Source organism: Camelus ferus, chromosome 33, assembly GCF_009834535.1.
Source record: "Camelus ferus isolate YT-003-E chromosome 33, BCGSAC_Cfer_1.0, whole genome shotgun sequence".
Lineage (NCBI taxonomy): Eukaryota > Metazoa > Chordata > Mammalia > Artiodactyla > Camelidae > Camelus > Camelus ferus.
In genome coordinates this window covers 15,661,335-15,689,132 of record NC_045728.1, presented here as the reverse complement: position 1 = coordinate 15,689,132, position 27,798 = coordinate 15,661,335, and the positions used below count along the sequence as shown (strand labels likewise).

The 27,798-nt window shown below is 48.8% G+C and overlaps 1 protein-coding gene and 1 long non-coding RNA gene across 18 annotated transcripts in view; one reads left to right on the top strand and one right to left on the bottom strand.

Moving 5' to 3' along the window:
- NCAM1 (neural cell adhesion molecule 1) overlaps positions 1 to 27,798 on the top strand; it is a 297,404-nt gene that overhangs the window by 250,792 nt on the left and 18,814 nt on the right. For 6 of the 17 annotated variants that reach the window (XM_032472404.1, XM_032472403.1, XM_032472402.1 and 3 more), the window contains 10 exons: positions 2,321 to 2,471; positions 2,764 to 2,948; positions 3,275 to 3,371; positions 3,668 to 3,838; positions 5,507 to 5,638; positions 6,725 to 6,739; positions 10,840 to 10,887; positions 12,497 to 12,538; positions 16,166 to 16,168; positions 24,564 to 24,688. In XM_032472404.1, the coding sequence (XP_032328295.1) occupies positions 2,321 to 2,471; positions 2,764 to 2,948; positions 3,275 to 3,371; positions 3,668 to 3,838; positions 5,507 to 5,638; positions 6,725 to 6,739; positions 10,840 to 10,887; positions 12,497 to 12,538; positions 16,166 to 16,168; positions 24,564 to 24,688 (969 nt within the window). The remainder of the gene's footprint in view (positions 1 to 2,320; positions 2,472 to 2,763; positions 2,949 to 3,274; positions 3,372 to 3,667; positions 3,839 to 5,506; positions 5,639 to 6,724; positions 6,740 to 10,839; positions 10,888 to 12,496; positions 12,539 to 16,165; positions 16,169 to 24,563; positions 24,689 to 27,798) is intronic. The other 11 variants (XM_032472408.1, XM_032472401.1, XM_032472410.1 and 8 more) reach the window with 5 other exon arrangements.
- On the bottom strand, positions 10,164 to 26,221 carry LOC116661123. Its single transcript, XR_004316879.1, has 3 exons — positions 26,146 to 26,221; positions 25,254 to 25,259; positions 10,164 to 10,174 (listed from the first exon to the last, which is right to left on the bottom strand). It is a non-coding gene; the product is annotated as an uncharacterized LOC116661123 (long non-coding RNA).

Genomic DNA, 27,798 nt, shown 5'->3' with positions numbered 1-27,798 from the left:
AATGGTCTTTTCATTCATGCCCAGAGTTTATCTGCTTCCTCCTGAGTCTGGACCATCAGTATGAATTGTGGTCTGGCTGGCTTGTTGGCGGCACTCTCTGACTTTGTCCTGGTACCAGAGTAAAGCCTTCCAGAGGAAGATGGTCCGATCACACAGGAGTCTGACTGCATCTCCCTGGAAGGAGAACTGGGCATTTGGCAGATAATCCGATCATCAATCTGTCCTGAGCCACTGCAAAATCAGATTCTCTATGGAAGGCTGCCTACCGGTCTGTTGACATTAAATGAGAAAAATATTCCACATAGAGAAATTTAGACAAAGAGACCAGATATAAGACCAAAAAAAAAAAGTATGTCTGTCAATGCAACCGCTTTCTGAGCTTCTCTTTGAGCGTTTTCTAGATTATTCTGAGTAAAAACTGTTCATGCCTCACTTTCTTGTTACTTGTCAACATCTTGCTCTTACACACATGACTTTCTTTGCATCTTTTGCTGAAGCAGTGCTTCCTTAGGGAAATGCTCTCTTGATTTCCAAGAGTACTGGTCGGTTTCTCAGGTTGGTGGTGGCGGCCCCAGGATAAGTCCTGGCTGTGTGACAAGGAATTCTAGTTCAGTCGCTGGTTCACGTCACTGTCGGCTGAAGCTGTGTTCTCACTGAGATAACCGGAAAGGTCGGGGGGGGGGGGGACTTTGAATCCCCTCTGCCTTCATTCTGCTGTCTTTCGGGAAGACAGGAATGACAAGGTGGTCAGGTCAGCCCTCAGAGATACTTGCAGGGATGACTTAATTACGCTCCTGATCCCAGTAGTTTAGGTGATGGGTTAAGATTTTGTTTGATGCGTGACCACCACCACTGGGACGTACCAGCATGACCCTGTCCACTCACAAGAAAAGAGGTCCCAGGATCCAGTGTCTTCAACAAACACTGTCCTCCACACCTGCTATGTCATCTCCCATTAAGGTGTAACATCCCCTGGGGTGCAGCTTCTCAGCCGGTCAGCCTCACAGACTTACAGCCAAATGGGGGCCGAGAGCCATGGGCACCTGGTACCCACGCTGCAGTACGTGGTGATGGTTTGGCTTGGCTCTTCTGCCTCCTTGCTGGCCGATGTGTTCTGGCTTCCACACATGAAATGTGCTGGGGCTTCAGTGACTGAAATAGATGAGCTGAAAGGGACGTCTTGGGGTAGATCTGAGGCTGCTCACAAGGACAGTGGTGTCTTGCTTTTGAGCTTCTCAGACAGGCTTCTGTATGACACGTCAGTGTGGGGTTTCGGGCTTCCTAAGCGGCTTCTCAAAAGAACCTGAATGCAGGTGTTCTTTTGTTCTTTAAAAGCCCAACCCCATGGGATAATGGATGTCATATGCAGGGCAGTCCCCCGTCCATCTCTGTAGACTGTCATATGCTGGACACAAGAGTGTGACCCAGCCTACCAGGAGCTGGACTCCTCCTTCAGATTACCAACTTCCCTGAGGATCTGAACTCAGGCCACGTGCCCAGACCCTTCCCAGGCCAGCAGCCATTTTACTTAGCGTGTCAAGGCAGGAAACCCCTTGGAAAGACGCTCGTTCCCATTGCCCTAGGGATCAGACGCTGATTCCCTGCTTGAACAATCATGGTAATTCCAGACACGCAGGAACCCCTTCTAGCATCAAGGGCTAAAAAAGATGGTGACTGCGGTGTCCAGGATCCCAGAACTGCACGGGATTCCCTGCACCACCGTCCCGGGAGAGGGCATCCAGTTACACTCACCTCTAGCTCAGCAGCTCCTGAGCTCTGAATTGTTGGACTTTCCAGAATGACATCATTTTACTTTTAAGCATCCAGGAAAGTGAGGCATCTTCAGAAATACGGATTTCTTGTATAATTTCTTACATTTGGCACATTCAGATTCCCCACTACGTGCGCAGGCACCAAGGAAGGGGCAGACGGGCAGGGGCTGGAAGGAAAGGCCGGGGGCGCAGGCTTCCCAGAGTCTCATGAGGCAAGGCTGTCGCGGCTACAAAACCCGCTGGCCGGGTTTTGGCTTCCCTTTAGATACACAAGAGAAAGTCATCTGAGGGACCTTGGTTGTCCTTCCCAAACCAATCTAGGCACTGAGCCTAGGCTGCTTGACATAAACTGAGTCCCCCAGTCTGTTTGGGAGACACCCAAGTTCCCATTGGTGCTCTCCGGAGCCTCCCCACTAGTTGGTACCTAACGTGAGCCTTAGACATGGGCACAGAGAGGAGAGAGACGTGAGACCGGTCACCAGTGACGGCCTAGGTCTCCCGGCCCTGCCCAGCCCCGGGCCCTGACGCTCTCCGTTCCCTCCTGGCAGACTCTGGACGGGCACATGGTGGTGCGTAGCCACGCCCGCGTGTCATCCTTGACCTTGAAGAGCATCCAGTACACAGATGCGGGAGAGTACGTCTGCACTGCCAGCAACACCATCGGCCAGGACTCCCAGTCCATGTACCTCGAAGTGCAATGTGAGGAGAACTGTGGGAGGATGCGGGGCAGGGAGGGCCGGGCAGGGTCGTGAGGACCTGTCCCATGGCGGTTGGCCCCAGGCCTTTGCGAAGCTCTGTCCCCGAGCCACCTCTTCGCACCCTCCCAGGCTTCTTAATGCACCAGGCAGATTGTGGGAAACGGCCCGACCTCTGCTGTGCCCCCGCACCGGCTCCACTTCGGGGCACACCTGTCCCCCCAGGGCCAGGAGACGGGTGTGTGGGGCTCCCTGATAGTGGCCGAGTTCCTGAAGGTCCTTGTCCTTCATTGCAGATGCCCCCAAGCTGCAGGGCCCCGTGGCGGTGTACACTTGGGAGGGGAACCAGGTGAACATCACCTGCGAGGTGTTCGCCTATCCCGGTGCCACGATCTCGTGGTTCCGAGACGGTCAGCTGCTGCCCAGCTCCAACTACAGCAACATCAAGACCTACAACACCCCCTCCGCCAGCTACCTGGAGGTGAGCCGGCGTGGGGGGCGGGGACAGGGTGGGGCGGGCGCAGGTGGACTGCGGACACAGCTGAAGTCTTCCCTCCGGCATCTCTGGCTCGTCCTGAGCAGGGACGCTGTTGGCCGGGGAGGAAAGGAAGCCTCCGCCCAGCCCCTTTTCTCTCCCTGGAGCTAAATCGGGTCCTGGGAGGCAGAATGCCTCTCCCCTGGCCCCCTTCCTGTTCTCTCTGAGTTAAGGCTGGGCTGGAGCTTTCCCAGTTAGAGAACTGAGTTCAGTAAATAAGGATCTGAGGTTGCAGCCACCCCGTGTAACCCAAGAGCTCCTTCTTTCTAAAGGTGACCCCGGACTCTGAAAATGATTTTGGAAACTACAACTGTACCGCAGTGAATCGCATCGGACAGGAGTCTCTGGAATTCATCCTTGTCCAAGCAGGTGAGCGTCCCTTACTGGCTGGACCGCCCTTAGTCCTGGCCCACCCATTTCTCGACCTTCTGAGAGGGTGAGGGTCAGCCCCGAGAGGGTCAGGAGGCTGGGAGCAGATGGAGACTTAAGGATCTGGACATGGGGCCTGATGGAAGAGAATATGGGGAGATGGGCCGGGAAGACAGGATACAGATGACCAAATTCCCGAGAGTTAAAAGAAATGAGAGAGACACACTTCATGATTGGAAGTTACATCCTAGGCTGGGTCAGGCTCACCTGGGTCTCCATCTGTGTCCTCCCGGCAGACACCCCATCTTCACCCTCCATCGACGGGGTGGAGCCATACTCCAGCACAGCACAGGTGCAGTTTGATGAGCCCGAGGCCACCGGCGGGGTGCCCATCCTCAAGTACAAGGCTGAGTGGCGAGCACTGGGCGAGGAGGTGTGGCACTCCAAGTGGTATGATGCCAAAGAAGGTAAGCTGGGAAGAGTCGGGGTTTCCCTTGGAAGAATGAGTCTGGGCTGGGCACACACTCACCCCTGGCACTTGCCAGATCCTGGCACCCTGACTGCCCATCTGGGTGTGCAAACCACTCCGCACTCTTGGGGGATGCCAGATGCCACCACCCACCACTCTGTCCATGCTCCCATGCTGCTGCACCTTCGCAGTTCCCCCAGAAATAGGGTGCAGTCATGCCTCCTGTGGAATTGTTGACCTTCTGTCCCCTGGGACTTCAGAATCTGGTTCTCATGACCCTGTCGGGACAGGTGAGGCCAGCTCAGCCGCCTTCCAAGCAGAAGCCCTGCTTGGGGTGTACAGGCAGGTGAGCCCTGTCCACTCCTGCTCTGCACACTCGGGTTCCATGGGCTACGGGTTCTCTGTTGTCACCTGTTCAGTCCTGCTTGGGTATATTCAGGGACTGCCGTGTAATTATGATAATAACCAAATAAGCAGAGCCTGCAGGACAGGTCTGCTCTTAAATCAGTCCTATGATATATTTCCAAACCAAAAATTTGAAAAATGACCCTGCGATGACTGCAATCTGAAGCTTCTGAACCCGGAGAGTCTTTTCCTGAAGGTTGAATATATTTATGTCTAACTCTCCCTTTGGGGTCTACTGGGAATAACTCAGATGTAGGTTTTGTTTCTGCAGAAATGTTTAATCCCTGCCTGGCACGTGGAAATGAGGGCAGAGTTGGGGACAGGCGGGGACACAGTATCGCGGCACGTCAGAGGCAGCTTCCAACCCAGTTTTACTGAGAATTCATTCTGACAGGAAGTTCCCATCACTCCTGCAGCTTGGGGTGGGGGCGGCTGGGAGGACTTTCTGGGTAATCAGGGTTGGAGCTAAAAGAAAATAATCCTTTCACCTCCCTGACTTCCCTCCGAAACTCATACCAACTTTGTGGCAGGTGGATCCCACGTTACAGTGTGCCCAGCCAGCTATTCTTTCTAGTTACCTTTTGTATTGTGGTAAAATGCGTATAACGTGAAATGAATTATTTTAACCATTTTTAAGCCTACAGTTCAGTAGCACTAAGTACATTCACATCACTGTACAACCATCACTGCTGTCCATCGCCAGAACTTTTTCATTATCCTAAACTCAGTATCTCTTAAGCAGTAACTCCCCATTCCCCACTCCCTCCCGCCCCTGGTAACCACCATTCTACTTTCTACATAGTTGACTATTAATAGTCTCTATGTTGTTGACTATTCTAGGTGCTTCATGTAGGTAGAGTAATACAGTATTTGTCCTTTTATGCCTGGCATAATTCACTTTGCATAATATCCTCAAGGTCCATCTGTGTTGTAGCATGTGACAGAATGTCATTCCTTTTCATAGCTGAATAATATTCCATTGCATGTCTAGACCACATTTTGTTTATCCAGTTCCTCTGTCAGCAGACACTTAGGTTGTTTCCACATCTCGGCTATTGGGAACAGCACTGCTGTGAACATGAGTGCACAAATATCTGTTCCAGTTCTCTTGTACATATTTCCAGGAGTGGAGTTGCTGGATCAAATGATAATTCTATGCTTAATTCCTTGAGGACCTGCCGTATTGTCTTTCCACAGCAGCTCCACCACTTTACCAACAGCCCTTTCAGCCTTTGTGACCCTTTTCATCTTCTCACGACAGCCAGCATGGAGGGCATCGTCACCATCGTGGGCCTAAAGCCCGAGACGACGTACGCAGTCCGCCTGGCAGCGCTCAACGGGAAGGGCCTGGGCGAGATCAGCACCGCCTCCGAGTTCAAGACACAGCCCGTCCGTAAGTAGAGCCGCTGCCTGGCCTCTTCCCCTCGGGGCCCTGGGGGGACCCTGAGCTGGCCGGTGTTCAGATGACAGCTTTTTGTCTTCCAGATCCCTCTGCTCCCGCCGGCCCCACCTCCTAGCTCTCTGGCCCTCGGCATTGGCTGGTGCCCAGTCCCTCTGTCCTCCCCTTCCCCAGGGGCCTGGTGACGCTGTCATCACAGCTGGTCCAGCTTGTTGGAATAGCAGCCAGGGAGGGAAGCCACCGACACATTGTTAGAGACACTAGGGAGAATCGTGGCAGTGTGGTGGGGAGGGATTAGGGAGGTCTGCTTTTGTCACCAAGGCCCCAAGCACCCAGTGACTTGAAAGAAGAGGGTAAAAGCCGTGACCATTGGCTGAATTCGTAGGGAGGGGTTTCAATGCAGCAGATATGAAGTTAGAGGAAAATGGAGATGCTGTGGGATGTACGAGCAGGGGCAAAACCCCAGCAAGGCAAAAGGGGAAAAATGGCCCAGGCCCGACTCCCTGCTGCGCCTCCGTCCCCGCACCAGGAGCACAGCCAGGGTCTCCCCCGTCACGGCCTCTTTCAGGAGAGTCGAATCTTCCAGATCCCATCCAGGGTTGCATCTCTGTTTGCCTCCATCACTCCCTTTCCTTCAGCCAGTCTGCCATCTCCCCTCCCTTCCCACGTACATCCAGGCTCTGGGCAAGCTCCATTCTGGTCCTATCCCTCCACAGCTACTGCCCGGAGAGGGTGGGGAGTGCCTCCAGCCGAAGAAGCTCCCGCGGTGGTCACGGAGCTCCCTGGGCCCCCTCTGACTCCTGCAATGACAAAGCACACGGGGGAATCCTTGCTTTCTTGTCTCTGAAGCCAGGGGCCTGCAAAGCCCCACCCCCTTACCTCTTCCCAGAACTAGAAAGCCTGTCTCGTCTTCCTCCCACAGGAATTGCTTCTTTCTGGATTTGAAGTAATTTGATAATTTGCGTTTCCAGCTCCATGTGCTATGTGGATCCTATTCATTTCTTTTACATCTTTTTTTTTTTTCTTGGGTCTGTCTCTTGTCTTTTCTTTTCGTCTGTGTTCCATCCATGGGATATGCAGATAGCCCTCTTCCACGTAAGTGCCTCTTCATACCTCATTCCTGTTCCTAGAGCGTTAACCTCTGCTAGTTCTAGTTTTTAATTTAGTGCCGGTCCCTTTCGTCCCCTAGAGGCTGCAGTAGATGGCGCTGTCCGAGCCCTAACCACACTGACCTTAGTCTAGTTCTGTTCTTGTTAACGTCCGTAGGTGACTCCAAGAGGCTAACATCCGTCCTGTTTTAGAGCATGCAGTTTTTGTGTCTTTTGAAATTGTCTTTATTGATTAATTCCTGTGTGTGACGGTCACCCTGCGACAACCTTTGCTGCGCCAAGTGCGGTGCAAGTCTGCAGAGGCTTGTCTGAATGCCAGGCTGCAGCATGACCTCGCCTTTGGCCAGGGAGCCCGGAGAGTGACCACGGCCTCCGCCGGCCTCCATGCAGGCTCCCCTCATGGGCACAGGCACCCGGAAGGATTTTCGCATTTGTTTTTAGGAGGTGATAGAGCTGAGCGGGCTCCTTGCCCTTCTTCTGTCTGTCACGGTGGCACCTAGAAGGCACTAGCTCGACTGAAGGGGCAGCCGGGGCAGTTGTAAAGAGCAGCATGAACCTGAGTTCAGACCATGAGCACACCCTGCAGGGGCGGTAAACCCCCAGTCCTGGTCCGTCTCCGCTTCAGCGCTGGTAACTATTCACGTTCCTTGCAACGTGAATTTCCCCGCTGGGGAAAACTAACCGGCAGTTTAGTAACTCTACTGCCAAGAACGCAGGGACGGGGGCGATTCTCCCGAGGAAGGACCCCCTAATCGTGGAAACGGTCCACAAGCAGGGGTGCGAGGCAGCAAGCTGGGGTGGATCCCGGCCTGCGGACATGCCCTGAGCTTCATGTCTGCTGAGCTCAGCATCCTGGGGGGGGGGGGGTCCCACCCAGAGAGGCTCGGAAGAAAAGGTATTCAGAAAGCTGCACCCTTTTCATAAAAAGCTCCTGAAAAGCACTCGGGGAGGCTTATCTTTTTCAAATTTATTCAGAACTATTTCAGCAGCGGCAGAAAACTAAGTAGCTCAGTGTAGGCGTTCGGAGAGTTAAAGCAAGTGCCCTCTATCCCCTGTCTGGTTCCTGAATGAACCGGTTCTGGAAGGAGTCAGAATGGGGTGGGGGGTGGAGCTGTCAGGTAGGACGGACAGCTGTCTGCTCTGGGCCTGAGGGCGTCTTCCTGCTGGACCTTTAACCTGGTCTGGATTTTCTCAGCAGAGGAAGGCCCGCTTAGTTACATTACAGAGAGGAGGCTGGGGTGAGGCCGCCTTCTGAGAGTCTAACCAGTACCAGGGGTGTGAGTCCTCAGTCAGGGGAACTGGGTCTCGGACTTCAAAAGTCACAAGTGGTTTTCCTTCGTTGCCAGCTCAGCCTTTAAGGTGAGAATTTTTACACTAGATGCTATATTTTAAAAGTTAATGTTTAATTTTTTTTTTTTAACAAAGGAGACCTCTTGATTTTGTTGTTTGTTGTCTGCCAGTATGAGAGCAGATAATTAACCAAGAGTCCAGGGAGCCCTTTGGAGAATGGGCGGATTGGTTCTCCATTCCAAGCTGACCACGAATGATGGAGCAGCGGGCATTGCTAGCAGCATGGAAAGTCCGTGTTCTCAATCATCTCAAAAAGTTATGATTTAAAGAATTAAAAAGGAAAACTTCTTTTACATAAAGAGAACGTCTTAGAGCTGAATGTTCCTTTTTAGAACGTGAGCAGTAACCCATAGGAACACGCAGAAACAATACACTCTCACTAAAGGTGGTTCTTACGGTCTGTCCTTGTGCCCTCACAGCCTTCCTAGAGTTGCGGAAGTGAGGGCCTATTCCAGGGGCTATCCTGTTGTGCCTAGACCATCCTGAAAAAGGATATAGTTGGCAGGAAGATGCTAGCGTTTCCACTGCCAGGACCAAACCCACTCACTGCTGCCAGGAAGCGAGGACAAGTTTTAGGAAGGATCTCCTCTGAATTCTCACTCCCACTCCTTGAAAGACACCAGGGTTGCCTGAACTTAAATAAAATCAGCCATCAGTTCGGCTGCAGGCTTACACTGAGCCCAAGGACCAGGGGTGCTGGTTTCGGGCACTGCCTCACCTCGCCCATGGAGAGTGCCTTCCCCTCCCGAGACGCCTGGGGTGCAGGTGCACGGCCTGCTCCTGTGGCACTGGAGGTGGGCCCTGCGTACACCCTCCGCTCCAGGGAGGAGGCGGTACAGGGCCAGCAGGAGCTGGTACCCTGGACAGAGAGTGCATGCTGCTGGCCCCCTGGGTTGGGAGGCGTAGGTGAGAGCCAGTGCACTTCCCATTAGCTCATCACTTCAAGTTCACTGAAGTGTGTCAATAGTGGGGTTGCTTTCATGGTTCCTTAATAGACTTCTCCACACTTGGGGGCGTGGATATGTCAAAGCAGGGATGGGCAGATGAAACTAGCCAATGCCACAGATAACTCAAGGACCCGGCTTCAGAGCTGCCCAGTGAGAAAGCCTGGCTTACCTGTTTGGAGATTCCTCTGTTCTGTGAAGGCCAGGGAAGCTGTGGCTCCAGAAAGACGACCAGAACTCCGACCTGGGAAAATGTCCCTGTTTCACGTAGTTTTAGGCCAGCAGTCTGCACGCTGTCAAGATGCTCTTAGGTAGAAAGCTCACGACCTCTGTTTGCCTTGCAAGGGGCTGCTTCCCTATCGGGGCTGCTTGAAGTTCTAAAGAATGATGTGACCATTTATCATGACTCTTTCCTCCACGACTGAACCACACGCCTTCAGAATTTCATTGCCCGAATGTTACCTCTTCATTTGCTTCTGTACCAGGAAGCGAAATAGACGAATTCTTTCAGGGCATAAAGATTACGAGTGAGTCACTACCTTTAAAAAGAGGCATTCTTGAGATTTTTGTTTTGCCCCCTAGATGGCACATCACAAGTGTAAGTTAAAGGCATTGTCGTCTATTATGGTTAAAGCACATAAAACCCCATCCCTTTATCGGAATAATATGGACAATAATGCAAATGATTCAAGCCAAAAAAATAGAAGGAGAGAGAGAGAGAACACTTACCCAAATTAACCAGGCCATCGGGTCATGATGAGTCAGTAGCCTGTCTGATTCCAGTGACAGTGTCCTCACACAGTGTAACGAGGTCCCCTCATCTGGAAGATAAAAGTAAGCCCCAACCATGAGTGTCAAGGCAATGTTGGAGATACAATGATGTTTTTCTACATTTTTATCTAGCTCTCAAAGGGAACTGTGTTTTGTGATAGCTGATGGGACAACGTGTCAATATTCACCAAGTAAAAACTAAAGATCCCTCAAGTGTCCAAAATGTCTCAGACGCACCGTTTCTAACCGTTCCCGGTGCCGAAAGTTGGTCAGCATCACTTGCTTGGTCCTGATCTCTTCAACGTCCCCTTTCTCTCGGAGGGCAAGACTGAGACTCGACATTCCTGTGCTCTGCCCTCTGCACACATAGCGGCAGCCAAGGAATCATATTTTACAGGGTTTGGAGGGCGGCCGTGGCTCCAGTGCCATCCAGATGCCAAGCAGTCCTGACCTCACCCAGTCCCGAACGTTAAGTAGGATGGTTGTTCTGTTTCACTGGGACATTGAAGTCAGAGAGTGAGGGATACGGGTTTTGCTATAAATACGTGCCACGAGTGTGGTACACGCACACATATAAGCACAGGAAGACACATGCAACGCCAAAGCCAAATTCACTTTCTCCTCTTCTGCTCGTTCACTTCAAGCTGGGTTCGAGGTTCTTGTCCCTCCTGACAGCTGCTCCCATGGAGACAGCTGGGGCTGCTCAGCTGGCTGCTTGTTCTCAGGCAGGGTTGGCGGCCTCTGCAGCTGTTCCCGGCCCAGCCCCTCACCTGAACCACAGGGCTTGGCAGGTGCACGGGCTCCGGGTTGAAGTCAGAGAGCCCTGCTTTCTGCCAGGCCGGCCGGCTGGCTGGCCACCTGTTCTCATGCGCAGAGTTCTCCCTCCCACTTTAACTCACTTCAGCTTCTCCTGCTGACTCCCCTTGGCTTGCCTCTCCCATTTTTTTCAGTATCTGTGTGCCTCAGTGGTCTTTTTCCCCCTCCTTTTTTTTTTTTTTCACCTTCATTTTTCTTTCCTCAGCGGCTCCTGCGAGCTCCTCCACCCCTGTTCCATTGTCTCATCCACATAGTGAGTATCACTGTCTTCATCCATCTCTCCACAGGTTGCTTTTCCACCAGCCACAGTGGGTCTGCCTCGCGTTATCCCCCCATGATAATTCACCTCTGCTGGTGGAAAGCAGCGCAGGGTTTTAGAGAAGGAAATGAGAAGAGAAATAGGCACAGGGCCGCTCAGATTCACGGGAGGCAGCTGTCCCCGCAGGAGGAGGCACGTGGACGGCATTGCTCTGGACAGAAAGCCCCACCGGCAGGCTCTCCAAGGCTGTCGCAGCCCCAGCCCTGCCCTCTGGATTCTTACAGGGCTGATTATTCAGAGAAGCCAAAGGAATTTGCCAAGAAAAAATGTCTATGCTGCAGGGTCATAAGAAATGGTTGGGGCTCTGTGTTTTCACCCTTCATTTTAATTGGCACAGTTGGATCCAGACGTTGAAATTAGACCGCGAGGCCTGGAGGTTTTGCTTTCTCCATAAATGCATACGTTTCTCGTAAATATTTGTGGGAAAAGAAACAGCGTCTGCTTGCCGATGTGCCTGGCAGTAGGCACTTTGGCAAATTATTTAACCCTTTGCGAGGGAGCCTGGTTTTTCTTCTCTGTAAAACAGGAGAAGCGGTCATCCTCCTCCCCAAATAATAAGAAACCTAGCGTTTATCAAGCTGTTTGTCCCCCAGGGAGCAGTACCTAAGCCTAGCAGTGATGTCACCTGGCCAGTCTCAGGCTTTGTCACCCTGCCTGAGCCTCCCTTGTTTATCTTATTTCCTCTGGCTGCCCCATCCTTTTGTTTGCCTGAGTCCTTGGGGGTAGAGAAACCCCAAGCTCCCTACTATTTGGAGTTACGAACCCAGCTCTCTTGGGGAAAAGAGCAAAGCGAGACAGCAGCTGAGCAGGACCCAGGGTTCCGTGCCAGCCTGTGCTCGGAACAGCAGACGGTGCCACAGGCGGGACCACCCCACTGGCCGCATCCCCTTGGTGCGTCAGAAGCCCTGCACCTTGGGCTTCTGGAAGGTCACCCAAACCCCAAGCGCAGAGCCCTTTGTGGCATCAGTATGACTTGGAAACAGACCCACCACCCCATGCAGTGCCTTCCAGGCAGTGGCCTGGAGCAGCAGGAGCTCAGGCTTGGGTCCAGGTTCGAATCCCAGCTCTGCTACTTCCGTGTACAATACAGCTCCATGACCTTGAATGTCACCCCACCGCCCCAAACCTCAGATTGCTTATCTCTCAAAGAAAGGATAGTGTCTACCTACCTTGTAGGTATTTGTGAAAATTAAAGATTAGGTATGAAAAACACAAAACACAGTGCCCAGCATGTAGTAACTGGAATTCATACTTAGAATAAATGAGAGTTATGGCATTTCTTGCTGCCTGACAGTAATTTGTTAGCAAAATCCCTGATAATCTCTTTAAAATATTTACATTCATGCTGATAAGTTAAGGAAAGATAGAAATGAGCAAATACCTCCTTCTCCATCTCTTTCTTTTCTTTATAATGATGTCTTAATATACATATACACATATATGTATAGACATGTATGTATATATATTTATTTATAAATTTAATTTATCTTTTATCTCTCTCTTTCACCTTTCTGTGCCCTTGCCATCCTTTATGTTTCCATAGCAACCTGGCCTCTTCCTGCTCTCACCACCACAGAGCCATCCAGTGAGTACAGAGCTCAGCCACCCTGGGCAGACGGCTGCAGGTGGCAGGACCGACTCCTGGGTCCCAGGGCTGCCCCTGGCTCCCCACCCACGAGTGTTGTGCTTGCACGAAGGCGCCCCGCCTGGTGTGATTCCCTAAGCATGCTCTCTGCCGGCCAAGAGGGCAGACCCAGCATGAGCAAAAGACCTGGGGCGATTATTTAAAGGAAACTCTTTGCCTGAGGAGACTTTTCCAAATTTACCCACAAGTTAAAAACAGAAAAGGATTAGAGGAATGCTGAGAAGCCCAAAGAAGAGCATCTCTTCCCAGCTTTTGTTTTCCCTCCTGTCTGAAGTACACACACACACAGGCAGGCGCGCGCACACACACACACACACACACACACACGCACACACAAATACACATGCTAAAATAGAAGCAGCTGAAGACTGAGAACAAGAGAAGGAATTGGAGGAACTGGCTGCCCCCAGGAAAGACAAAGAGTAAGGAAGGAGGGAGTCACTGCTCCCTGAGGACCTGCCCTCCTTTGTCTTCCCCAGAGCCAGAGCGAGGAAGTGTGTGCCCCGAGGCTTCTCCCCTCGAAGGCCGCCTCCTTCCTTCCTTCTAGAAGAAATGATGGCTCAGAAAAGCATAGGAAGGCTCTCTCAAGTGTGTGTGCTGAGAGTCCAGATGAAAGTTCTGGAATTCAACCGTTGATGAGTCAGGGCCAGGCTGGACCCTCTTTTCCATCGTGGAAGACATTACATGTCATCACAGCCTGTAACACGTTCCATGCTAGTCTTTATAATTCACTAATGAAGTGAGCTTGTGTGTCAAGCGGGGCGTCGATGGATGGGGTGTCCACAGCTGTGTGCATTTAGATTTTATCGTATTTCTGAGAGCACAGGAGAAATGACGTGCATGCCATTCAGAGCAGTCAGAGCAGAAGGCAGAAAGCAGGAATGCGAAGTGTAGCTCCCGCTTCACTCCCTGGGCCAAGGTTTGTGATGCATAATTGAACAGAGAAGAGAAGAGTTTCTTCGTGTTGCGTGAAATGGTTCTTTTTTTCTCCTGCAGAATGTAGCTAAGGGTCTGCTTTCTTGGTGTTCTGTGTGTGTGTGTGTGTGCTGCAGTGAATTTTAATTGCTGATGCTTTTGAGGTTTCATTCTGTCAGCAGAGCACAGCAGGCGGCAGTGAACTGTGCTCCCGTGGGTTTAATTCAGGTGATGGGTTTCTTTGCATTTGGGAAAGGAGTGAAACTAACAGCCCCCTTTCTTCTGCTAACAGCGATGCTCCTGTCCTTTGCAGCTCGGGTGCAGAGCATGTGCCGGGCGTGGCAGGGAAAGACTACACAATGCAGTTTGCACAACTCGGGTCATATTTAAGGTGTCTCACTGTTGGATCGGTCTTCACTGGAAGTAAAACGCAATCTTGGATCCAGATTTCTCCTTAAGGAGAAATGAGGTGTTTCTCCCCTGACATATGTTTAATTTTTAAACATCAGACATTTCTGCTCACAGATAAAATGCTTAGTGGCGACATCCAAAGGGAAGAAAGTTTGAGTCTTTTTGATTTGCAACCCTTTGACTGCCGACCCAAATTGTAGGTCCCAGTGGATACTGGGATAAAGGAAAGATGGTCACGATTGGGCAGCAGCCTGCATTTAGCAGGAACATATTTCTCAGCTGTAAGGTAGAATGTAGCAGATGTGAATTGCAGCGGAACTAACAGTGGAGTAGCTCAAAAGCATCCAAAAATCCATCGATCATCAGTCAATAAGGGTGAATAGAAATAGTGTCTCCTGTTTTGGCTAGTGTGTGTGTGTGTGTGTTTTGATCCATTCGTAATTATGCATGAATGGAGAATCCTAAGTAAAATCAAAGGACAATCTGCTCAGTTGTCCAAGATCCCTGCAGGGCACCCTTGGCTGGAATGTTCCAGGCCCTGTGCGGTGTCAGACAGTAAGAAGTGAACGCTCAATCAGCTCACAGCGTCAAGGGTCCACGTGCCTCGATCAGAGCATTTCTCTCGAATTATTTGTAAACAGTGATGTGCTTTGGGCAGAAAGATTTCTTCACCTGCCCTCTTTGCCCTACTTTTCTCTTAGCTTCAACTGGTAAGAGCCAAAACACCCCTTGGCCTGTGACCGTTTAGGTGGGAAACCCAAAATGCCATTGACGAGGCAGAGTCATTCAGTTAACAGATCAGATGTAAATATAACATAGGACAAAAAGGAATATAGGGGAATCCAAATAAGAAAACTGGTTTTTTGTTGTGAAAATCAAATGTGTGTCTTATCCATTCAGCCACAAGTCTAAAGAGACAACTTTAAACTTAAACCAAAGATGCCCGAGCACGTGTTTAACGTCACACTCTTAGTTCATTGGGCCAGGGGCTCAGTCTCTGGTGCTCAGTGTTGACAGAGCCATTGTCTCAACCACCAGGAGGAAACCTATTCCCTTTCTGCACTGGCCTCTTTTTATTAAATTTCATTAGAATATTTATTATACTGCTTCCTGGTTACTTTTTAAATTTTTTATTGAAGTATAGTTGCTGTACAACATTGTAGAAGTTACAGGTGTGCAATATAGTGAATCAGTTTGAAAGGTTATACTCCCTTTATACTTATTTTAAAATATTGGCTATATTACTTATAATTTATTTTGTACCTAATAGTTTGTAGCTGTTAATCCCCTACCCCTATATTGCCCTCCCCCTTCTCTCTCCCCACTAGTAACTGTTATGCTACGTGAAATAAGTCAGACAGAGAAAGACCGATATGGTAGGCACCACTTCCATGTGGAATCTAAAAAACACAGCAAACTAAGGAGTATAACCAAATGAAGCCAGCTCACAGACATAGAGAAGAAACTCGTGGCTTCTTTGCATCTTGGTTGGGGTGTCTCATGGGGGCCCCTAGGATAACGTGGGTGGGGATGACTAGAGAAGTTGAGAGGAAGTCCTTGGCTGCCTTCTCTAGCCTGCATCCACTGAACCTCCCTCAGCCCATGTCCCCTTCCTCACTGCGCCAAAAGAAACGTGAAATGACTTTTCCTAACGTCATGTGATATTTTGTTCTTACAGGACACTCAGTCTGCGCCTTAAAAGTCATGGGACTGACCCTTCCTGACCAGGTTCCGTTTCATTACCCTTGCTTCCCAAGGATGCCGAGAACGTTTCTTGAATCTGTGAAGAATAACCTGCCTTTTTTTCTCCTTCAGCAGTCCCCCGGGATTGACTTTGGCACCTCGGTCCTGACAGAGACACCTCCCCATTTTCAAAACAAGCTGACATGCTCCTCGATGTGGTATTAATATGCAGTGTTGCCGCTGTATCTAATGCTTACTTGGTGTCGTTAACCAAATGCTCTTTATGATTTATAATTCTTCTATTTCCGGGCAGTTTGACTGCCCTCCCAATGTTTCCTATATATGCTGCTAATTTGATTTAATTTCTCCTTTTATTTAGTCTGTGATTTTGTTGTTGATTTTTTCTCCCTGCCCATTGTTTACATCAGTTTTTAATTTTTTTGTATTTTCCATGTGATCTCCTCCACTTTCCTTTCAACCAATCATGTGCGTGCGTATCATGTGACTTTGTCATGTGGCTTGCATGGTGGTGATGATGTCGTCCACGCTGGTGAACAGAAGGTAAAGCTCTTTGTTCTGATTAGTGAAATAAATCTGGGACCACAGCCTTGCGCGTAGGGCCCACTCATTTCTTCCTGTTTCAGATTTCCTAAGCGAAGCCATTTGAGAGATTTCCTCTTGTTCTCAATGCACATCCAGAATTCATCATCCTTCACAGCCCTGACATGACAATCTGATACCATGACAGGCTTCAGTTTAATATTTTGCTCCACGAAATCTGGCCGTACAAACTGCTATCCACAGTAAAATCACTTTAGCTACAGCAGTTTGCACACTTGAATTTTTCCCAGATAGTTCATCAGAATTGATGCCCAGAAAGCAATGTTGCAAATGAGCTTTATAGGACTGTTGCTTAACTTTGGCCAGGAGTTCTAAAAACCACAGTTGCTCTAAAATGCCACAGCTCCATGAAAACCTAACCTTGAACACACCACCAAGAGAAATGTGTCGATACCAAAGGTTGTGTTTGCTTGAAACCAAAAAGAGTGTTTCATAAAATTCATGCAGATTGAGAACTTTCTGAAATGAGAGATCTGAGAATTTGGAATGAGACCAGTTTGGCCGTGATGGCCGAGGCATCACTTTCAAGTGGGCCTCCCCCCTGGACAGGAGGGAAGAAAGATCAAAGCAAAACTCACCTGACAGTTACCGTAACTGGGTATCTCCCCGTGATCGAGAAGCACACGATTGACCCTTGCGGCAAAGGAAATGAAATTACAGCCTAATGAAGCACACAGGAGTGACAAAATAATTAGTTAATACTGTGACTGTCACAACCTTGGGAAACATTTCTCACTTCTGTAAAGAGAAAAGGCAGCCTCTGCTCACAGCTTTCCCCGGTAAAATCAGACACCCGTTCAAACCTGCCCTGGGAGTCACAGGCGTTCCGTTCTCTCCTCGCTGGAAAATTTTTGCTTATTTCACAACCTGAGACACGCACGGGCCGCACTGATCACGGAAGCGAAACTAACCGCAGTAACCCCGCAGGGCGCCCGTGCATGCGGGGGTCCCCGGCGACCTCGCTCCTCTGAGAGCTGATTGGGCGACATCCACACGTACAAAACCATCCGCCGCTCGCCTTGCATGTGCTCCGTCCCTGGTCCGCGCGCGTCCGTGCTCCCCACGTGCGTGAGCCCTGTATGTGCCGCCCTCACCCTCCACGTTGACTGCCTCTGAGGACGTCCCCTCTCCCGGCATGGCTACCCTGCCCCCAAGTTAGTCCCATTTACAACCAGACTCCTGGACACCGTTTTCGACGGGAAGCATCCTCGTTTCCAAAAAGGAGATGTTTACCGTTTCCATGAAGGGAGTGGGGGGTGATGTCCCGAAAGCAGGGAACCTCTGTTGTGTTAACCTCCCTTAAAAAATTATCTTCATCTGTGAGTGTTAGGGCAGAGGAAAGAACCCCGGGCCCGAGCCGACGATTGTCTGTAACTCCAAATTCCACCCAAAGCATGTGATTCTATTATTTCCCTGAGGGAGACAGGCGCCTTTCAGAAGCTGAAGTGACTGCTCAGAGGCTGATGTTCTGGGGGTAAGGCTTGGACCTTCTCCCTGAAATCGGAGGTGTGAGCAGATGTTAGGTTGAGACTCGTTAGTTTCTTCTTTAAACCCGAGTTTGGTTATTTCTGTGCAGTGCCGTGATTCAGAATGAAGCCCGAGGCGGAAGCTAATTCACACTTCTGGGAAAAGGTCTCTTCCAGACAGTAAGCAAGAAATGTTTGAAGATGTTTCCCCAGGGTTTCCCTGGAAACACACCTTAGCCGTGATCTTGGCCATCAGTAAAAAAAAATGTGGCCAGTACTGAAAAATCACGGAGAGCCTGTGGCATTCCAAAGTATGGTCACCCTCCTCCATCAAACCACCCCTCTCCTGCTGTTTGCAGGGGACAGGCAGAGGACTGTCACTCAGATGTGCAGCAAGCAGCAGGAAATGGTCTTTAATAATAAAGTCGAAGGGAATAGGGAAGCTGGAGCAAATGAAATTTACAAGGAAGACAAACAAAGCTTAAGGAAGGTTTCTCTGGTTGTCAGGAAGGTTTCCAGGGGAGTTGGGCCTGGAGGGGGGTTTTTCAATCGAGCAGTGGGTCGGTTGTATACCCACATTTGATGAATCCAGTGTTCCGTGTCCACTCCCCCTGTCCCCCCGCAAATTGCCTAGGATGCATTTAACATGTGCTGGGTGTTCCATGCACCCTCAGTTTCTGTCCATGGTGTTCACTGAACCAGAAGGAGAAGGGAGGTGAACAGAGACATTGAGCACCAAACCAGGACCACTTGGGTCCTGAGCCCACAGAGCTCTGCTCGCAGGGATTCACGACAGGGACAACTCAGGCACCTGGCCCAGGGGCACAGGAGTGGGTTTGCTGGACAAGAAAATTTGAGCCCCTCCACCAATGCCAAAGTTCATTTTCTAAATATCACAACATTGCGTCACTGCTGGGTCAGTTCCTCCAATGACTCCGTCAGCTGCCGAGGACTCTGCATAAATGGGACCCCCTCGACCCCAGCATGTGTGTGATGAGATGCCCCTGCATGCCCCCCCATGTCAGTGTGCTGCATGTCTGAGCATGGACCCCTCCCCTCCACCGTTTATAATGATCTTTTTTTCTTTAGCTACTGACACTGACTCGTACTAGGAAATGCTGATTCTGCTGAACTAAACTCTTTAATACCCACTCTTCCTTCTTAGATTGAAAACATCACTAACCACCCCTTCCACCCACTCTTTTATTTTTTTACAGCTGTGTGTCTGGATTGCCACGGTCTCGGGCAGGTCGACATAGACTTTGCACTGGGGGTTCTGCTCTAATTGCCTTTATTCCGAAGGATGTCCTGCCCTGGTGGTGACCAGGCTAGGGAGCTAGCATGAAGGGGCCAAGTCAGTGATGTGTACCAGCCCAAATCCCCTGGACAGGGGTCGGGAGCCTCCAAAAGCACCCATTTCCCTCAGGTTTACCAATACGGGAGCTGAAACGTCCCAGGAGCCTCCTACTTCTGAATAATGAATCTGACATCCATGAAGTAGTGTTGGAGGTGTGCCTGAGCCCCTCCTGTGGCCTGGGAGGCAGGAGCCCAATTATAATTGTTGGTGATAGCAGTTATTTTTGTCCTAACTTCCTCAGCCTGGATCAGCCCCATAACCACAAACTATACCTTTGTGGTCACAGTGTCTTTTTAGGATGATGAAACAAAGATAATTGATCAATTAATCTGTTGATGTTTTCATGACACCCACAAGAAGGGAATTGGTATTTTTGTGGTCCGGTCTGTCAGAGTTCATTTGTTGCTGTTTCATTTGTACTCAGAACTGCCATGCCTCCCCCTCCACCTCCCATCACAGACTCACATTCATAATTCCTGATGAGAAAAGTGATGCTGGAAAGAGTGTGTGGACTGGATGCCTCCGTGAGCTTGGTCTCGGAGAGTGAAGCATCCTCTCTCCATAGAAGCGAGGAACCTGGCTGTGCCCATACCTGCCCGTTCTGTATCCCAGAGTTCCCCGGAGCCAGGGACCAGGGTGGCAAAGAGTCAGGTCACACTAGCACAGCAGATCCTTAACAATAAAGAGAAAAGAGCTCGGGAGAAAAAGAACACTTTACTCCATACGCCTGATTTGGGGGAGACAAAAACAGACACTAGAGACAAATTGCTGCCAGTCCACGTACTGTGGGCTACTTTTTTGGGAAAACCACCTCAGAATAGAATAGCCAGGTCAGCTGCCAAAGGCGCATCGGGGAGATTCTGAGAGTCTAGGAGTGTGTGCTGCATAGATCACGTTCGTTCGTTTGATGTCTAGGGCTGAGAGATTGATCTCAGGAAGGAGAATTAATGGATTAATAACTAAATTCTTATTCCCTGAGGTCATTTGCTGATCCTCTGAGGACCAGTCAAACTTCTCACCTCTTGACGTAATTTTGAATGTTTCTGGATTGGAAAAATCAAATAGGCTTCATATTAGAACAACTAAATCTTACCTTTGGACTTTTTTGAACAAATAAGAAAAAGAGCATACACAAGATTCAAATTGCTTGCGAGAAATAATAAACAGGAACAGGCGTTAGGATAAACAAAAGGAAAAGTATCTTTAATGCCAGAAAATCCTATTAGAGATTCTATGAAGGCTGTACATCCATCATTGGCTTCCACTCAGATGCCTGAAACTCTGTGTGGGTCCTGATGGGAGAGAAACCAAAGTGTGTGAAGACAAAACCCAGGTCTGGCCCGTCTGAGGAAGGCCCATTGGCCCCTCAGCATTTCAATCAGAACATGCAACGCTTGGTACTTGGGCTTTTTGAGTGAGAAGCAGAATAGTGTTTTCCTTCCAAGATGCGCAGCTGCTGTCCAAACACCCTGGGCTTGCTGGAATTTTTGTTGTGGAATCCAAGCCATCCAGCACTCATTTTCTGATCCCAGGGCTTCTGCTGACGAGGGAAAAGACATGAAACTGACTCCGATTTTAGGGCTCAGTAGCACAATAATTATAAAGAAGAACCTGCAATCTGCATGGCCAGAAATACGCATTTCAATTACGGTTTCTAAGGGGAACTTACAGGACCTGTCTATGATGGTTTTGACTGTATGTGGTCTCTCTGGTACAGTCTTCTTCTTTTTTTTTTTTTTTTTTTCCCTTGCATACACGATTTACATTCTTCTGGAAGATACCAGAACTGCCCGCTATTTCATATCTGTTATTGACAAGGTTTATTTTTACAAATACCGCTGTTTTAGTCTTTACATAAAATATTTGGGGGGAAAATTTGACTCATAGCTGACGTTAAACTCAGAGGGTATAATTAACCCCAGGGGTTTTCTTGGAGCAACCTGCCGATTGCTGCTAAATCGCAAACCAACATTTACAAATAATTACAATATTGGTTTTGCTGAAATTACCCATAATGATTTCAATCAGAGCAGCCATCTCAGAACAGAGTGCACATGGGGACCCTCTAAATAATTTCCTCCCCTAATGTGTTCAATAAAGCAGCCAGTCCCCTGAATGCCAGGCCCATTTCTTTTGGCGTCAGCCCCTCCCTCCTCAGGCATGACTGGAACATTCTTTTTGCAGAGAGAGCTTAGGATATCGTTTCTTTAACCCCATTGGCTGCGGTAAACATTTGAATGTGAATAAGACAAATGATTAAACAAGGATTGTTCTTTCCACATCTTTATGTACTTATAGCAAGTTACATAGTCATGAAGTTGGTCAGAATCTCTGTGATGTTAGTTGAATGCAATCTTCCTTTAGAAATCGTCATAGGGAGGGCTAGGTTTTTGCATGAGGGCCCCACCATTTTCGAAAGAATAGATCATAACTAAAGCTTTCCATTTGGTAAACAAAACCTTGTCTTAATTACCTTGGAAACTCTTGACATTTCATGGCCTACCTGGTACCTAATAGGTACTGAATATACATTTGTTAAATAAATTATATTTAAAGCACTGTACATGATATGATTTTTATAAAGCGCTCTAAATTCTATGAGAAAGTAATCCATATCAGAGTTGCATGGTAGTCACTTGGATAAAATGATAGCAAATTATAGTATTGTGATTCTTGGGAATGGTTGAACTGTGTTCTGTGGTCTAATTTTTAGTGGTTTCTCTGTGATTCCCACTGTATTTTTTCTGAAACAAATCCAAAGATAAGAGAATCCCATTATCGGGGCTGTTGGTTTCCACGGGGATTCCTTGGCGAGATTTTTGTCCGTATGTCTTTGAAGACCCTTTGGGTCTCTTTTCAAAGACAGGCCTTTTTGAGATAAATTTTTAAAGATTATTTAAAAAAAAAAAAAAGAAAAGGGGGGCAACTCTGTGCCTGAGAGATACGGAATTGTTGATCCTGGGGTGCAGCTCCCTAAAATGGGCTCAGTGCCCTGTATTTGCTGTTTTGTCCTTTACAGTGTCATGAAAATAGCCAGGGTGTCCTCGATGGTTCATCCTAGCATAGTGGCTGTCATGGTGTCACGGTGATGTCAGAGCAAGAAGCCCTAGGGAGTATCTGGCATTTTGCAAATGTGGAGACTGAGGCAGTGACCTGGCCAAGGCCACAGATGCTCTGGGCCCCACTATGGCATCCTTAGCATTTAGTTCTAAAGGGATCTTCACAAACATCAGAGAGACTGCCTCTTCTCAATAGACGCTCCCCCCAAAGCAGAGTTCAGTGTTTCATGGCATTGATGCAGCCTTTGAAACCCATACTGCTCAAATCTGAGAGGAAATAGTAAGGAAGGTGCAGGGCAGAGTGGCCAGCAAAATAATCTCCATTTCCCTTCCCAGGAAGCCTTGGAGGAAAGACTAGATCCTTGCCTGGTGAGTGCGTTGGAAGAGCCATTGAAGCCTCTTCCTTCCCTCCTCCTTAAGGCAAAGTGACCATTAATTACAGAATCAATGTTGCAGGTCTGAATAGAGAAATTTATAATGATTAACATAACTCTTCATTCAGCCCAGGGTCACCAACATCCCGTTTCGCCTGGGACTACGGCTTTTTCCAGGATAAAGGACTCGCAGTGCCAACGCCTGGAAAGTCCCAGGCTAACAGGATGAGGTGGGCACCCTAATTCAGTGAGAGAATAGAGTCTTTAAAGTTCTTCTGTGTCTCCTCTTCCCTTGTTCAGCATTGGTGAATTGACTCAGACATCCTTCCGTCCTGTAAAAAATACTCCCCTGTGAGTTCCCTTTTAGCACTGGATATTTCTGATGGTATAAGACAAAACTGAATTATTGTCCAAGCCTCAGAATGATCCAAAAGAATGTGAAAAGCATTCACACCTTGACATTATTGAAACCAAATCTCTAAGTATTTTCCCCTGAATAATTAGTGCTAGTTGCTAGGCAGTGGCGTGAAAACAGGACAAATCTTTGCCTGGTGCTCATTTATGTTTTTATTTTCATTTTTCTTTTTCCTGAATTACCGATTGAAGAAAAAGGAATAATAAGGGCATCTTTTTCCAAATACATCATCCCTCAGACGTTAAGATCGCCCGTCCTTTCTGTTGGCACTTTCACGTGTCCGCATTACTTGTACAAGTGCACACAGATCACCTTGCGAGCTTGTTAACTGAACTTTCGGGTGGTGTGCGTGCTGCTGGCCCAGGCTGAGTAGCAGGGCTCGCCTGAGCTTTGTCTGTCTGGTTCTTTGTCTCAAAGAGGAAATAAGCATGCTTGGCCATTGAGGTCCCCAGAGTAGCTGAGAAAGGAGGATGTGCTGGCCTGACTTGGCCAGCAGCTTTCTCATAAATGGCCAAAGGTACACTTGTGAGTGGTGAGGTCCGAAGCCCGGTGACAAGCCTTCCCTGGCACTTCTGTCCCTTGTCTGTGATTCTATCTTCCAGAGAACAAACCAGGACCGCCCAGCCAGAAGCTCACTGTCTTATAGGCTCGCCAGATCTGTCCGAGGTCATGAAATGGATGCAGCGATGATTCCCACAGGAAGTGCAGGGTTCCCGAGTGTCTTAAATCTTCACTTTAACCTTTTATAACAGACGGTTTCTCATCTCATTGCTTTTGACATATACTAATGACCTAGTTTCTCTTAAAGTAAATCAGCATCTTACTGCAGATCCATCCCAACCCTGGTAGTTTGTCACATACAAGTTCATCTTTCTTCTTGACCTTGGGTTCACAGTGCTACTGCGAAAAAAGAGAAACATCGACTTTTTTTTTTTTTCTGTTGAGAAATGCTGAAGACTTATTCCCCCCTCTCTCCTCTCACAAATAGAAAGACTTTAATGATCGTCCCATTAATACAAGGTACCAAGGATTACCACTCAGGCTGTTGACCCCATAAATGCAGGATACTTACAGGACACTTGCTGTGACAAATCGCACTTTATTTAATCATGATTGGAAGCTTTTTTTTTTTTTTTTTGATGAACCTAAGTCATAAAATTTAATTCGTGCAAAGCTGATCACAAGAATGCAGCATCATTCCACCTCCGTTAGGGACCAGACACCCCTGGGAGGAATCATATATCCAGGGGAAAAAACTGGGCTGCTTTGAAAATTTATTTTATGGATGTAAGTTTTCTCCTTAAATGATTACATTTTCCCATATTTCAGGCTGTTCCTTGAAATGTTTCAGGTTCATAAAAGTTAAGTCTGCAGTTGTAAGCACAGCTAGGAAAAAGTGCAAGCACCAGTGAGGGACAGAAAAAAGGCTTCTCTCTAAAATGGTGAAAGGACTGGGATATAATGGGACAGTAGCTTTCCCCAAAGGCTGAGTCTGAGGCATCTAACTGGAATTCGAAGTTTCACACTTATTGCTCATTAACCATTTGAATTTTGGAGAAAGCAAGAAAAGAGTCCAGCCCCACCCCATCACTACATCCCCTTCTGATGGACTGGATTTCCATTTTGTGGACCAAAATGTCATGCACCTTAACTGGCTGTTTCAGGGGAACCCAGCGCACCTAAGCTCGAAGGGCAGATGGGAGAGGATGGAAACTCTATTAAGGTGAACCTGATCAAGCAGGATGACGGCGGCTCCCCCATCAGACACTACCTGGTCAAGTACCGAGCGGTGAGTGGCCTCCTTCTTCCATCTTCACCCGCGCCCGCATCCTTGACTCCCACATTGTTGGGGCAACAACATGCAAAGCCCGGAGGGGTCGGGGGCAGCCTGTGTCTGGATGGTGGCTCGTGGGCCCTGGTCAGGGTTTTAAATTCCAAGACAGACCTCCAGCTATTGGGTCTTGTCCACACTGGGACTGGTTTGAAAACCACTGAAATGATTTCGGTGGTGACCACACTCATAACCATGACTGCTTTTGCTGCTGCTTGACTTTTTTCTGCAAAGTTATCCAGCCACTCCCCAGGATTTTTTGCAAATAATATACTGATAGCTAATCATCACGCTTTGATAAAGTATGTATTAGGGCCAGGTGCAGTGACCACGTGCAGTTTCTCTCTCCAAGAACCCTATGAGGTTGTTTTGATGGTTGTCACTTTACACAGGAATTAAGTGCGGCTTGGGCAGTCCTACAACCCGACTCCTACAGCCAGGCAGCCAGGGTTTGCAGCCAGGTCTGCCCGACTGAAGAGATGGGGGTCTCAGCCCCCAGTCCTGACTGCCTCAGATCCTAAACCATCTCCTACCCTCAACCGCACCCCGACCCCACTAATGCCTGTGCACCCCACCTGAGCTGCTGTAATCCTGCTAACAGTGAGCTTGGCCCAAAGCCTTTTCTTCCTGGCTTGCTCTCCACCCATCTAAGATTTCTTTCATTCCACCCTTCATCCCCAAACCCCAGATTGAGAATCAGGCTCTCCTTTTGGGGTTTTAGAAGGACACTTGGTCATTGCCAACCACGATCAGCTGCTGAGAGGTTTAGAGGCAGTGTCTGAGCATTGGAAATAGCCTTTTGCTGGGGTTTCCTGCCAGGAGAAAATAATGAACCAGGGAGCAAGTCTTCTTTCTTCCAATAGCTCCCAAGAATTGTCTTACTCCCTCTCTGCCTTGTGCTCAGCCCCCATTGAAGTGCTTACCTGGTTAGGCTGACTGAGAGTGGGTACCGCACAGATCCCTGAAGACACACTTCTCCTGCTTCATTGTGAGGCCAGGCATGGGAGGAGGAGCATCAGTTGACTTCCCGAAGGCCCGGAGGCACCACTGTCTGAGAGATCCCTGTGGCTTCCTCACTGTGGAGTAGAAGGCGCGGGCCAACTGGGCAGGTGTCCCCAGCAGAACCCACTGGAAGTGGACAGTATGGTGGGGTGGGATGCCTTTGGCCACTGTCACCCTGATGTGGCCCGGACAGACGTGGCATCCCGTTCCAGCTTCAGCACTTAGCAGCATGTGACCTGAATAGGTCACCCAATCTTCCAAAATCTCCATTTCTCCATCAGTAAAATGGGGATAGCTTATCACGTTGTTGCAAAGATTAGTTAAAACATAGACAAAGAACCTGAAATGTGCCTGACACTTGGAAAATTCTATACCTGGTAACTAGTAATCACTGCTGAGATGCAGGCATGGACTGGAAACATCTCCTGTACAGGGCACCTCAGATATCAGTGTTCCAGGAGAGACATCGTGGCTGTGCCTTAAAAAGACAACTGGGGCAAAACACTGAGATAGGTTAGCGTTTGACACCCCTAACCATCCTCTCTTTTGCCTCAAAATCTTAACGTTTGTGAAATATTACTATTTTTATATGATATTAATTTGTATTATGTAACATAATGTTTGCTTTATAGTCTGGCTGTCTCTCTTGTAATGATATTTACCAAGGAAAGAAGACTTTCAGAGAAAGAGGAGAAAAAGCAAACAGCTGAACTTCTTTGTTTTACATTAAAACGGGGCACATACTGACATGCACACAAGCTAACTTAAGAGCGTAGCCCAGCTTCCTGGTTAGACTCGAAGGAAATGAGCATCCGCTGCTGGTGTTTCCTGGCCCTGGTCACGGCCATAGCATGAGAGACAGCACATTCTAAAGGCATCTCTGGCTGGTACAAGTCGTCTTGCTGGGAAGACAGACGGCTGGCTTTCCTGTATGTAAGTCTTCGTCCAGCCTCAACCACGGGCTGGACCACCTGCCAGGTGGCGGTGCTAGCATGTCCTGCTCTCCTGAGGAGCAGCCCGTCCTTCGGCAGACATTCATCAAGCCCTCTCGTGGGTCTGGCATCCACCTCTCAGATGGCTTGTGAAAAGGCCAAAGATTGTGAAGAGGTGGGCCGTGAAATGGGGAAACCTTCTGAAGATTTCTCAGGAAGTCTTCAAACCTCCTTCCACAGCTGTTGTGTCAGGGAAATGGGCACAAAGGACTGCTTTATAAACTCCCAGAACAAACTCATTGGTGAATGTGAAGGTTAGAAATGAAAAGAACATTCGAGAATGGAGGGGACACCTAGAACTCCAGCTGTGTGCCTGAAATGATGCCCTGGGCAGTGCCCTGCTGAGCGGAGGGTACCGTTCCTTGTGGGCACTCGGAGCACCCCAGCCTTGGACCTGATGGCAGAACTCACCCCTAGAGCCTCCAGCTCCAGTCTTAGAGACCAGGTTATACTGCATGGAGTAGAAAAATCCAGTTCAGAGCAACAGATGTGTGTTGAGCTCCCAATTATGAAAGGAAAGGTCACAGCTTTGGGCCCAGGTGCACTTGGCCCCAGCTCGATGGCCTGTGTGGCTTTGGGAGGTCACCTGACCTCTCTCTCCCTTCCCTGTCATCAGCTTATTGTAGTCATACAGTGAGAAAATGCGCAGAAAGCCTTTAGTACAGTGCCTGGCACGCAGTGGGTGCTCAAAAAAATGATAGTTTTTATTTTTAATAAAAGTGGAATCTATGCAGTGGCTCCATGTTGGGGAGATGAGTCACTCCCGAGTGTGAGCAACATTCTGAAACAGGACAAGAAACATAGCGATCTGATTACTCTGCTGGGTCATCCTTAGCATGTGTGCCTGGCATTCCAGAGTGTAGTGTGGGTCCCTGCATGCCTTCATGGTGATGGACAGGGCACTGAAGGCCAGCCACACCACACTGGCAATCTGTATTTGCAAACACGCAAGGTTTAACCTCCTGACCTGATCATTTACCTTCTGGCTTTTCAGGCTGGTTAAGAATAAAGACCGCTTCCTATAGTTGGTTTTTATTCTTGTTTGGCACCAGTAGTTGCTGACTCCCTTACATT